Genomic DNA, 12,516 nt, shown 5'->3' with positions numbered 1-12,516 from the left:
TTTTTGTTCTCCAAACAGGTGTATGTACAAGCATTTCCATCATAAATACAGGTATGTCATTTTATTGTCACCCAGTTTCAGCAAATATAACCAAATATGCCTGGGGAGTTCGTAAACTGTGAATTTTCCATCCGAAAAAAATATGTGTTTTCACTGCCATAAACACCATCCCAACAGCTGGCTCAGTGCCCCCAGCAGTAACAGTTTACAGCTGTGTTATTAAACTCATGTCTTACAGATTATGAAGTTTTCTACCACTGGGAAATCCCTACAAAATCACAAGCCTTTTACTCCATTTTCTTGAGCAACAGTTTATTGGCATCATCCCATTCTTGATACTACAAGTATTATTGCTCATTATCTTTGTTACCTTGGACTGCACTTTGTGCGTCTGGACTGAGCAAAGCAGACCATTACTGGGAATGTAATTAGAAGGAAGCGTGATGATTATTCATTTATTTGTTATTGGGAAATGTATCCCAAAGTGATACCAGTGCCACATAAGGTCATCAGATTAATACACAAGATAGTCAGATCCAGTATTCTGCTTCTACGATATGCAAGAACTGGCTGAACAGGTAAAGAACTAATGAGGCCATGTGGAATTATCTTCAGCAGTATAGTGATATCTAAATAGTGTTCATACCAAGCTAATGTTTAAAATATGTATTTATGCAGCCCATAACTGTTAAAAAGGGAATGATAACTGCTTTGTCACAAGTAACTAGGTGCAGTAGATGTGGTGTGCTAGTGGTTTAGGCCGAGTACATCTCTTAGCAGAATTAAATCCCAGAAATACTGGCTTAATTAATTGGTGGTTCACACTGAAACTACATTTTATTACAATATCAGAACTCAGATTTCAAATATGACAGATAAAAGGTCATTCAGTAAACTTCAACAAATGAAATCTTTGTAGTAAATTATTCAGTAGTCATGGAGGCCTGGCGTGCTACGGTCCATGGGGTCACGAAGAATCGGACACGACTTAACGACTGAACAACAACAAATTCACATTATCAAGATTTTAATATCCTTCTTCCAGTAATAGGCAGCATTCTGCTTACTACATTAATTTTTAAGTTACTAGTTACATTGTAAATGATGTGGCAAAATGCAAGCAAATCTAATGCTTTCCCATCTACCTCATTAGCAATCCTTTACATTCAGAATGGCTGAATTTCCAGTGTCTTATGAAAAGGCTAAAATTATAATGTACTATCAGTTCAGCAATTACGAAAAGAAATATAGTTTTCTTTCTGTAATACCTAGCTTCTCAAGGGGCACTGAAAATGATGGGCCAGATGTGACCAAAAAGTATTGAGCACCTCAGTTGCAGTTCACCATTAATGATTATAACCTTGCACACACACAAAAGTCCTAAAGGATGGGAGAATGAATGCAGGTAAGGAATGTTGCTTGTCTGCAATTGTGAATATTGACTCAACTTATTCTTTTCCCTGTCTCCATTCCTACCATAGCAATAAAACAGCCCTTGGGAGAATGAATTGGTCCTTCTCAGAAGCATTTGAGTATTTCTAATAGATCAGAGGCAGGAATCTGACCAGCACGATTATTCTCTGCAAGTCAGTCTCCCCTTCCCTTACAAAATGTTATACAGGATTTATCGCACTTCAAAATTGATGTTTAAATGGTCATTCACATCAAATGCTTCCTGTACATAGAAAGCTAATATGTGTGAAGGTTCTAGCCAAGCCTTTTCCCCAAGTTGTGAGATTTCAACATTTAGGGAGAAGAAAAAATGATTCCTCCACCTGCATTCTGAAGTGGTACAGTCCCAAGAGGTATCTAGGCATGGATCACTATATTTCGTTTCTGTTCTGTTTCTCACATTTCCCTAGCATCAATCCGTTCTATCCTGTTTCTTCATTGAACCTATTTTTGGTATTTGGGGCACATTTTATGCATTTCTGGCCATATCTTAAGCATTTTTGGAGTGGATAAATGCATCATAAAATTTGGAGAAATGGAATATCCATCTGATTGCTGTGTTATGTTCTTCGCAGTGGTTTGGGAGTTGTGATCTAAAAACAGACCAAACAAAATCCTCAAGCATCCCTACAGCTTTCACATGCTTTTGCTGAACATTTGAATTAGATGTAGAGTTGCTGAAATGGAAATCACTGTAAGTCACTGAAGGTAATATATGAATTTTACTTTTCTATTGCACTGATTTTCTACTGCTCTGGTATTCAGAAGTCTCCTTTCAATATACTAATCAGAACCATATGCTGTGCAACCAGCACTGTTCAAGGAAAAGTTGTCATGACATTTATATTTTAGTACTACATTCAGGACAATGAATCTTCCCTTTTGCCATCCATGTAGATTTTATTAGCTTAAAGGGAACTCAAAAGCTTGTAAGAGGTTTCCCAATCCACACCAGGCTAAGGGTTAATCCATTAGTTCATGTTCATTCAGTTATGCAACACCAAGTGAAAATTTGCATTTGAAAATAATAAATGCAAGTCCAAAAACAGGAATTCTTATCTCCTCACATTATTATTATTATTATTATTATTATTATTATTAAATTCAGCTAAGTCATCAATTGATAAATGATTTGAGTGAAGTCATATCAAGTGATGTAGACACATGTGTGAATCAGGCCTAAGGTTCTTTGGGATCTGCCTTTTTAAAAAATCACTACAATTGTTTACAGCAAATTCTCTCACATATGCTTAATTGCTTTAATGGTCTGATAATGTTTACCTACACAACTACTTGACAAATTAAAACATTATGAAAAGTAATATTAGAGAAAACAAAAGATTTAATTAATCTCAGAGGAAAGTGCTACTTCAGGTATGAAAAAGGGAGAAAAGTGAACACAGAATGGATTTACTACTTCACCCATAGCATCACTGGCTGTCAAAGTGTAAAATAATAATTCTCACATGTACTCCAGATTTGGGGATCTTAACTGGACTCCCTTTCAATTGGCAGAGGGCAACAGAGGCCATTGCCCGTCCCTTTGGAACGGTGTTCGCCTATCTCTTAGGAGTGACTGACCCACATTCAACTACTGTTCACATGGAGTAAAGTAATAGCAGGCAGGGATACATTATGTTGTTGGCAGTGATGTAGTGGTAAATTCTGACATATAGGCACTCATCTTGATAGTCCCCATAGCCACGCCCCCAATGAGAATTTTAAAAAATTTGGATAGCTATACTGATCCATATCAGCCAATGGCAGTTTGGCAATTCTGGCAGTTTTCATCTCCACCAAGAGCAGGTCTTTTGTAAAATTAACAGTTCTTAATTGCAATTAAGAACTGTTAATTTTACAAAACCCACCCTCCCCCCACACCAAATAGTCTACATCAGGGGTCCCCAACCCCCAGGCCGCAGACCGGTACAGGTCTGTGGCCTGTTAGGAACCGGGCCGTAGGGGTGTGTGAAACTCTCTTACCTTGGGTCCGCAGGGGTCTGCAGGGGAGGGAGGCGATCCGTCCCTCCCCCTGGAATCCTCGCTGGCCCTGGCCAGCTTCGCTCCACGGTGAGTCCGCAGAACTGCCGGCTGGCTCCAGCCACTGGCGGACCTCCAGCTACTGGGATGCAAATGGCATCTGCATAGCAGACGCCATTTGCATCCCTGTTCTTCAAGTAATAGGCTACATAAATCTTTACATAGCCTATTACTGCAAAGAACAGGGACACAAATGGCATCCGCTACCCAGACGCCATTTGCGTCCCAGCGGCCAGATGTCCACCAGCAAAATCATCCCTCCCTGGTCTGTGGAAAAATTGTCTTCCACGAAACCAGTCCCTGGTGCCAAAAAGGTTGGGGATCGCTGGTCTACATAACAAAAGTGAACACTCTTTGGACAGGGTGCTCATGTTAGTCTGTTGCAGCAAAAAATAACAAAGAGTCTTGCGGTGCCTTAAAGACTAACAAAAATATTCTGGCATAAGCTTTTGTGGACACTGTCCACATCATCAGATTTCATGTACAGTGTCCACAAAAGCTTATCCCAAGGTTATGAACTGCCCAGGGAACTTTGGCTATTGGGTAGTACAGAAATAAAATAAAGACGACGAAGAATAGCATGTGTTAGTCTTTGAGGTACCACAGGACTCTTTGTTGTTTTAACTGGGAACAATATATTGGTGCTGGGAAAATTAATTTCCTCCCAGTCCCAGCTACTTTGAAGATTGCAGGTAAGCTCGAAGGGAACAGTCAAGCCTGAAAGGGGGGGTCAGATGCCATCAGCATCGCTGCTAATCCCAGGGCACTGTGTCCCTGTGAGCCCTGGCTCCACCACATCACTGGTGATTTGGAAAGGACAAGAAAAATTGCAACTGAAATTGCATAAAGCTGACCAGTTGGGATAATTAATTTATTTGCAAAATGAGACAGAGTATGGAGCAAGTTGAGTAGAATTTGACTCTTGCATTCAAGAAACCATATTAAAAACATTAAGGGCACAGTCCTGTGGAGGAGTTCACCCTTGATGATTGTGAGCCCTAGAACTTGGAGGTTTATGAGCATCTTATGCAGGACAGGAGTAGAGGCAGAGGCGATGGGCTTTTTGCTACGTGGTCTTTTGTGCCTGTGTTGTTGGGGTGTTTTGGAGGGGGAGGGAAGGAGGCTGGCAGAGGCTCAAGATAGCTCATATCCTGGTCTCTCCATATCCACCTGCTGTTCCCCCTTGAAGGTTGAGTTCTGGACCTCGGAGGGTAGCCATTCCAGACTTCAGAAAGAACCATACCGGCCGTGAGGGGGAGGGTGTCTGATCTCCGATTCCCCCCTCTGAGATCAAAGTGCTGTCTCCGACCTCTAATTGGGACTCCGACCTAAAATACAGCCCCTCAGACACTGTCTAGGCGCCATAAGGTTGCTCCCTAACCCTTAAAAATTCATAGACTTGATCCATCAATGATTACATTGATTAATGTTTACTTGACTTAACCTGGAGTTTTCTAATTTTTTATTTATTTTATTTATTTTATTGCATCCCCGCCTTTTTTCCTCTTGCAGGGAACCCAAGGCGGCTTACATGATCCTCCTCCTCTCCCTTTTATCCTCACAACAACAACCCTGTGAGGTGGGTTGGGCTGAGAGTCTGTGACTGGCCCAAAGTCACCCAGTGAGCTTCCATGGCCGAGTGGGGACTAGAACCCGGATCTCCCGGCTCCTAGTCCAATACTCTTGCCACATCATTTTAACACTTTAGCCCTATTTTCTGGCAATATGCGAATGTTGCTTCATTGTAAATATCAGCTATATGAGAAAAATAGAGAGCTTCGGCTGTTGGGCGGTATAGAAATGAAATAAATAAAATAAAAAATAACTCAAGTACAATGACAAAATACATTGGTCATATTGGGGAAAGTAAGCGGACATTCACAATTCTGCATTGTATGCCCATACCTGTAATTGCCAAGATAAACGCCGTCCGGGTTGAGCATAGGAGCAATCTTGAAGACCAAATGATCTCGCAGTACTTTGGCAATTGGATGTGGGCTCACAAGAAAATCGATGATACCTAGGAGAAACAGGAAAAAAGAATATTAATTTTCCATTATTATAAAACAGAAATTCAAAGTATGCTTTACAATATATATTTAATTTTAGGATGGAGTTAGTAGTTTACTAGATTTCACAAAAGTGAAACCTTAGGTTACTAAGGAAACCTTAGTCTCCATACCAATGAAGCAAAAATATATTTGGCATACATCACAATGTTCACACCATGCCACTAATATGAAATAAGTCATGATGGGTGAACTGATCCCCTTCATAATCCATAATTGGCACACTAAGTTATGAATCCTGCATATTAAGTTTGGACAAAAGTTCTCTGTTATTATGAGTTTTTGAAGTAATAACAAATTTAAACTTACGGTAATACAAGATGGTCTGATGATGTTTTAACCATTTTCTTCTTTATTTTCTTTAACTTCTTCAAAGGTAAAGCCTCTCTGACTTAGTTTAGCTCCTGCTGCATGCTTTCAAAACAGGGACAGAATTGCCCCTGAAAATAGCACTACACGTTCATGTAACGTTGCCCCATTGGTTGCATGGGAAAAAAGATGGCTGCCCAAGGAGGCTTTCACCTTTAAAGAAATCTTTAAAATAAAGAAGAAAATGGGTTTAAAGCCCTGGGACCACCTCGTGTTACTGTAAATTTACTAAGACACCACCACCACCATCACCATGCAAACCACACAAAGTAGGCACAGAAAATATAAATTAATGCAGTTTGAATTATGAAAATATTTAAAGTTTATTAGATGTAAGCCAGGCCTCATTAATTTCAAGAATTAAGAACATGCCAGAATTGATTTATGAATCAACTAATTCAAATTTCGGCAGTATCATTAGATGTAAGCAGGAATAAGCAAAGAAACCAAATGCACAGTTACAAGACGGGGGATACGTGGCTCAACAACACTACAAGCAAGAAAGATCTTGGAATTGTTGTCGATCACAAGCTGAATATGAGCCAACAATGTGATGTGGCTGCAAAAAAGGCAAATGCTATTTTAGGCTGCATTAGTAGAAGCATAGCTTCCAAATCCCAGGAAGTACTAGTTCCCCTCTACTCAGCACTGGTTAGGCCTCATCTGGAGTACTGTGTCCAGTTCTGGGCACCACACTTTAAGAAGGATGCAGACAAACTAGAGAGGGTTCAGAGGAGGGCAACAAAGATGATCAGAAGACTGGAAACAAAGCCCTATGAAGAGAGACTGAAAGAACTGGGCATGTTTAGCCTGGAGAAGAGGAGACTGAGGGGAGATATGATAGCACTCTTCAAGTACTTGAAAGGTTGTCACAGAGAAGAAGGCCAGGATCTCTTCTTGATCATCCCAGAGTGCAGGACACGGAATAATGGGCTCAAGTTACAGGAAGCCAGATTCTGGCTGAACATCAGGAAAAACTTCTGAGCAATACAACAATGGAACCAATTACCTAGGGAGGTGGTGGGCTCTCCCACAGTGGAGGTGTTCAAGACGAGGTTGGACAGCCATCTGTCAGGGATGCTCTGACTTGGATTCCTGCACTGAGCAGGGGTTTGGACTCGATGGCCTTGTAGGCCCCTTCCAACCCTACTATTCTATGATTCTATGAGTTCTGGAAATGGCAACTATATACCTGCACTGATCTTTGTTTTGGAGCGATAGTTATCAGTACGGCTCCAGTTCCTATCACATCCCCATCTATACCAACCTTCTTTTTCCATCTTAAGTAGCAAAACAAAATAGACTCTAAAACCATAATTTGTTGAAGCTTAACATTAAAACTGTCAAATTATAGTAAAACTAAAATGCTAAAACTAAAGCAGTATTCTTTATTTACACCCAAGATACTGGGCTGAATGGACCAGAGGAATGAGTCAACTAGGCAGCTTTATGGTCATTGTGTCCTGTCTCCATGAGTTCTTTATACTGCTTACTGACTGGCATAGAAGGGATGAGTTCCTTGAATCAAATCAATATAAATACTATGTTTTGTCTTAGGAGCTACTTAAAATGTGCTGCTTGAAAGTGCCTTTTGGCATCCTATGCAATTTTCAATAATAAAGGATGTTAAGGCCTTAAATTATTTGTCTTAGATGGTGCCAATACTCAGAGTATTTATCTCAGCCTAGCTTGACACAACTAATGTTGTCTCTTGTCCTCTACTTGTCCTTTTCCACTTCAGGTAGTTTTTGCTGGAGCAATGTGGACTATGCAAATAGCACTGCTGCCTGCTTGTCTGTGGTTCAGGGATCTTTAAGGGTGCCCTCCTGGTTGTCCTCTATATGCCATCAGAGCCAGTGTGGTGTGAGAGCCAGCGTGGTGTAGTGGCGAGAGTGTTGGACTGGGAGTCAGGAGATCCGGGTTCTAGTCCCACTCGGCCATGGAAGCTCACTGGGTGACTTTGGGCCAGTCACAAACTCTCAGCCCAACCTACCTCACAGGTTTGTTGTTGTGAGGATAAAATGGAGAGGAGGAGGATAATGTAAGCCACCTTGAGTTCCTTGCAAGAGGAAAAAAGGTGGGATATAAATGTAATAATAAATAAATCAGAGATGGGAACCTTTCCTATTCCTCTCTGAGTAGGCAGCACTTGCTCATGCCTGGAAGAGTGGCAGAGCCTCTCTCTCATCTAGAAGGGTGCACTGTGGACCTGATCCTGGTTGTGGGGGGAATGCATCTGCTATTTACACTGGGAAAGCTAGAGATGCTAACTGCATTCACACAATTTGGATCACATCTAGTTTGACCCTATATGAGAATGTGGAAATAAACAGAGCTTTTACTTAATCAGAGATAGGTCACAAAAGCTTTTTAATCAAGAGCAAATGTAGTCTAATGGCTCTAGTACTGGACTCGGATCAGGAATACTAAATCCTCTTTCTGCCATGTAGCTCATGAAGTTGCTTTGTGTCTATCATTATCTTCCAATCTAATTTACCTCTGAGGCTTCATAAGATGATAATATGAGATAATCCCTATGAGATAATATGAGATAACCCCAAAAGGCACTGGGGATTTGGGAGGAAGAGTAGGGTGCAAATGTGGCAAACAAATATGTATCGTGAAGATGAATTCTTGTATTGAATTCCCACCCAATAATAAATTTATAACTGAATTTCTGTAACAGGTTGGTTTGACGCAGAGGAGACATGGGAACTAAAATTAATCAACACAAGTTCCCTAATATGATGTTACTATACAGAATATTTTCTCCAGGGAAGTAATGGAAGATCCATTAAATGCATAGTTTAAAATCAGAGAGAAAAAAGGCTTCAGGAATACAGGAGCAAGATGATTCACTCCTTCCCATCTAAAATGGCTTGGCATGGGCTAACTGGATGCCTTGGAAAGCCTTCTACCTCCTTTTTTGATAATACAGTCAACATTTGGTGTTAAACTAATATGCACTGTATGAAAGCACATTAAAAAGTCATTTGCCAGAACTGCAGCACATGGCAGTTGAAAAGACTCAAAACAACACTTGCTCAAAACTGACCGATTTTGGTATAATGAGTGGATGCTTATAAAAAAACAGCTCTAAGCTGTTACAGTGGCAGAAACAGAGGTGGCCATTTCAGATAAACTTCTGTGGGGTAAACATGATGTGACAGATGCACTACCGCCTCTACTTTCCTTAACGATACACGTGCCCAGAAAACACTCCCGTATTGTTTCCTCCTATTTGAATGGGAGCCATACACTTCTGTGTTCTTTTAAGTGCATTTTCCCCAAATTTGTTCCCATTATGTCCTATCTTTTCCTGTTTCATTGAGAGAAGTCCAGACAATGTTGGCATTACTTCCCGGCTGCTTTATAGAAAATAAACCAGAATTCCAGAGAAGCTCTGCCCTGTCTTGAATGATTCCATTCTTAGGGCTACATTTCTTGTTGTTCAGTCGTTCAGTCGTGTCCGACTCTTTGTGACCCCATGGACCATAGCACGCCAGGCCTTCCTGTCCTGCGCTCTCTCCCGGAGCGTGCTCAAGTTCATATTCATTGCATCGGTGATGCTATCTAGCCATCTCATCCTCTGCCGTCCCCTTTTCCTTTTGCCTTCAGTCTTTCCCAGCATCAGGGTCTTTTCCAGAGAGTTTTCTCTTCGCATTAGGTGGCCAAAATACTTGAGCTTCAGCTTCAGTATCTGTCCTTCCAATGAGCACTCAGGGTTGATTTCCTTTAGGATGGACTGATTTGACCTCCTTGCAGTCCAGGGGACTCGTAAGAGTCTTCTCCAGCACCATAGTTCGAAAGCATCGATTCTTCGGCGCTCAGCCTTCCTTATAGTCCAGCTCTCACAGCCATACATTACTACTGGGAAAACCATAGCTTTGATTAGATGGACCTTTGTCGGCAAGGTGATGTCTCTGCTTCTTACTATGCTGTCTAGGTTTGCCATAGCTTTCCTCCCAAGGAGCAAGCGTCTTTTAATTTCATGGCTACAGTCACCGTCTGCAGTGATCTTGGAGCCCAAGAAAGTAAAATCTGTCACTGCTTCCATTTCTTCCCCTTCTATATGCCAGGAAGTGATGGGGCCAGATGCCATGATCTTAGTTTTTTAATGTGGAGTTTCAAACCAGCTTTTGCACTCTCCTCTTTCACCCTCAACAAGAGGCTCTTTAGATCCTCTTCGCTTTCTGCCATTAGGGTGGTATCGTCTGCATATCGGAGGTTGTTGATAATTCTCCCAGCAATCTTAATTCCGACCTCTGATTCATCCAACCCGGCATTTCTCATGATGTACTTTGCATATAAGTTAAATAAGCAGGGTGACAATATGCAGCCTTGTCGTATTCCTTTCCCAATTTTGAACCACTCAGTTGTTCCATGTCTGGTTCTTACTGTTGCTTCTTGACCCTCGTACAGGTTTCTCAGGAGACAGGTAAGGTGGTCTGGTACTCCCATCACTTTAAGAATTTGCCACAGTTTGTTGTGATCTACACAATCAAAGGCTTTAGCATAGTCAATGAAGCAGAAATAGACATTTTTCTGGAATTCTCTTGCTCTCTCCATGATCCAGTGAATGTTGGCGATTTGATCTCTAGTTCCTCTGCCTCTTCGAAACCCAGCTTGTACTTCTGGTAGTTCTCAGTTCGCATACTGCTGAAGCCTAGCTTGTAGGATTTTGAGCATCACCTTGCTGGCATGTGAAATGAGCGCAATTGTGCGGTAGTTTGAACACTCTTTGGCATTGCCCTTCTTTGGAATTGGAATGTAAACGGACCTTTTCCAGTCTTGCGGCCATTGTTGAGTGTGCCAAATTTGTTGGCATATTGAATGCAGCACTTTAACAGCATCATCTTTTAGGATTTGAAATAGCTCAGCTGGAAGACTGTCATCTCCGCTAGCTTTGTTGTTAGTAATGCTTCCTAAGGCCCACTTGACTTCACTCTCGAGGATGTCAGGCTCAAGTTCAGTGACTGCACTATCATGGCTATCAGGGACATTCAGATCTTTCCTGTCTAGTTCTTCTGTGTATTCTTGCCACCTCTTCTTAATCTCAGCTGCTTCTGTTAGGTCCCTGCCTTCTTTGTCCTTTATCATGCCCCTCTTTGCACAAAACGTTCCCTTGAGATCTCCAATTTTCTTGAAGAGATCTCTAGTCTTTCCCATTCTGTTGTTTTCCTCGATTTCTTTGCATAGTTAATTTAAGAAGGCCTTCTTGTCTCTCCTTGCTATTCTCTGGAACTCTGCATTCAGTTGGATATATCTTCCCCTTTCTTCCTTGCTTTTCACTTCCCTTCTTTCCTCAGCTACTTGTAAAGCCTCATCAGACAGCCACTTGGCTTTCTTGCATTTCTTTTTCTTTGGAATGGATTGAGTTGCTGCCTCCTGAACAATGTTACGGACCTCCGTCCATAGTTCCTCAGGCACTCTGTCTATCAGGTCTAATCCCTGAAATCTATTCCTCACCTCCACTGTATATTCATAAGGGATATGATTTAGGTCATACCTGATTGGTTTAGTGGTTTTCCCTACGTTCTTCAATTTAAGCCGAAATTTTGCAACAAGAAGCTCATGATCTGAGCCACAGTCAGCTCCAGGTCTTGTTTTTACTGACTGTATGGAGCTTCTCCATCTTTGACTGCAAAGTACATAATCAATCTGATTTCGATATTGACCATCTGGTGATGTCCATGTGTAGAGTCGTCTCTTGTGCTGTTGGAAAAGAGTGTTTGCTATGATCAGCGTGTTCTCTTGGCAAAACTCTATTAGCTTTTGTCCTGCTTCATTTTGTACACCAAGGCCATGCCTGCCTGTTATCCCGGTGATTTCATGACTTCCTACTTTAGCATTCCAATCCCCTATGATGAAGAGGACATCTTTTTTTTGGTGTTAGTTCTAGAAGGTGTTGTAGGTCTTCATAGAATCGATCAACCTCAGCTTCTTCGGCCTCAGTTGTTGGGGCATAGAATTGAATTACTGTGATGTTGAATGGTTTGCCTTGGATTTGTACTGAGATAATTCTATCGTTTTTGAGATTGTACCCCAGTACTGCTTTTCCCACCCTTTTGTTGACTATGAGTGCTACTCCATTTCTTCTAAGGGATTCTTGCCCACAATAGTAGATATGATGGTCACCTGAATTAAATTCGCCCATGCCTGTCCATTTTAGTTCGCTGATTCCCAAGATGTCGATGTTCAATCTTGCCATCTCATGTTTGACCACCTCCAGCTTACCTTGATTCATTGATCTGACATTCCAGGTTCCTAAACAATATTGTTCTTTACAGCATCGGATTTTCTTTTCACCACCAGACACATCCACAGCTGAGTGTCCTTTTGGCTTTGGCCCAGCCGCTTCATTCTTTCTGGCGCTACTTGGAAATACCCTCTGCTCTTCCCAAGTAATATATTGGACACCTTCCGACCTGAGGGTCTCATCTTCCAGCGTCATCTCTTTTAGCCTTGTGATACGTTCCATGGGGTTTTCTTGGCAAGAATACTGGAGTGGGTTGCCATTTCCTTCTCCAGTGGACCACATTTTGTCAGAACTCTCTGCCATGACCTGTCCGTCTTGGGTGGCCCT

At 41.5% G+C, this 12,516-nt stretch overlaps 1 protein-coding gene across 1 annotated transcript in view; it reads right to left on the bottom strand.

The window, feature by feature from the left end:
- Nucleotides 1-12,516, bottom strand: part of BEND5 (BEN domain containing 5) — a 1,382,785-nt gene that overhangs the window by 278,600 nt on the left and 1,091,669 nt on the right. The window contains exon 8 of the mRNA XM_084852552.1: nucleotides 5,398-5,512. Within this exon, the coding sequence (XP_084708678.1) occupies nucleotides 5,398-5,512 (115 nt within the window). The remainder of the gene's footprint in view (nucleotides 1-5,397; nucleotides 5,513-12,516) is intronic.

The sequence above is a fragment of the Heloderma suspectum genome, chromosome 4 (genome assembly GCF_057233095.1).
Source record: "Heloderma suspectum isolate Gila_16-S chromosome 4, 16-S_ref, whole genome shotgun sequence".
In the NCBI taxonomy this organism is placed as follows: domain Eukaryota; kingdom Metazoa; phylum Chordata; class Lepidosauria; order Squamata; family Helodermatidae; genus Heloderma; species Heloderma suspectum.
The sequence above is the reverse complement of the archived record's forward strand: the minus strand, read 5'-3'. Positions and strand labels throughout refer to the sequence as shown.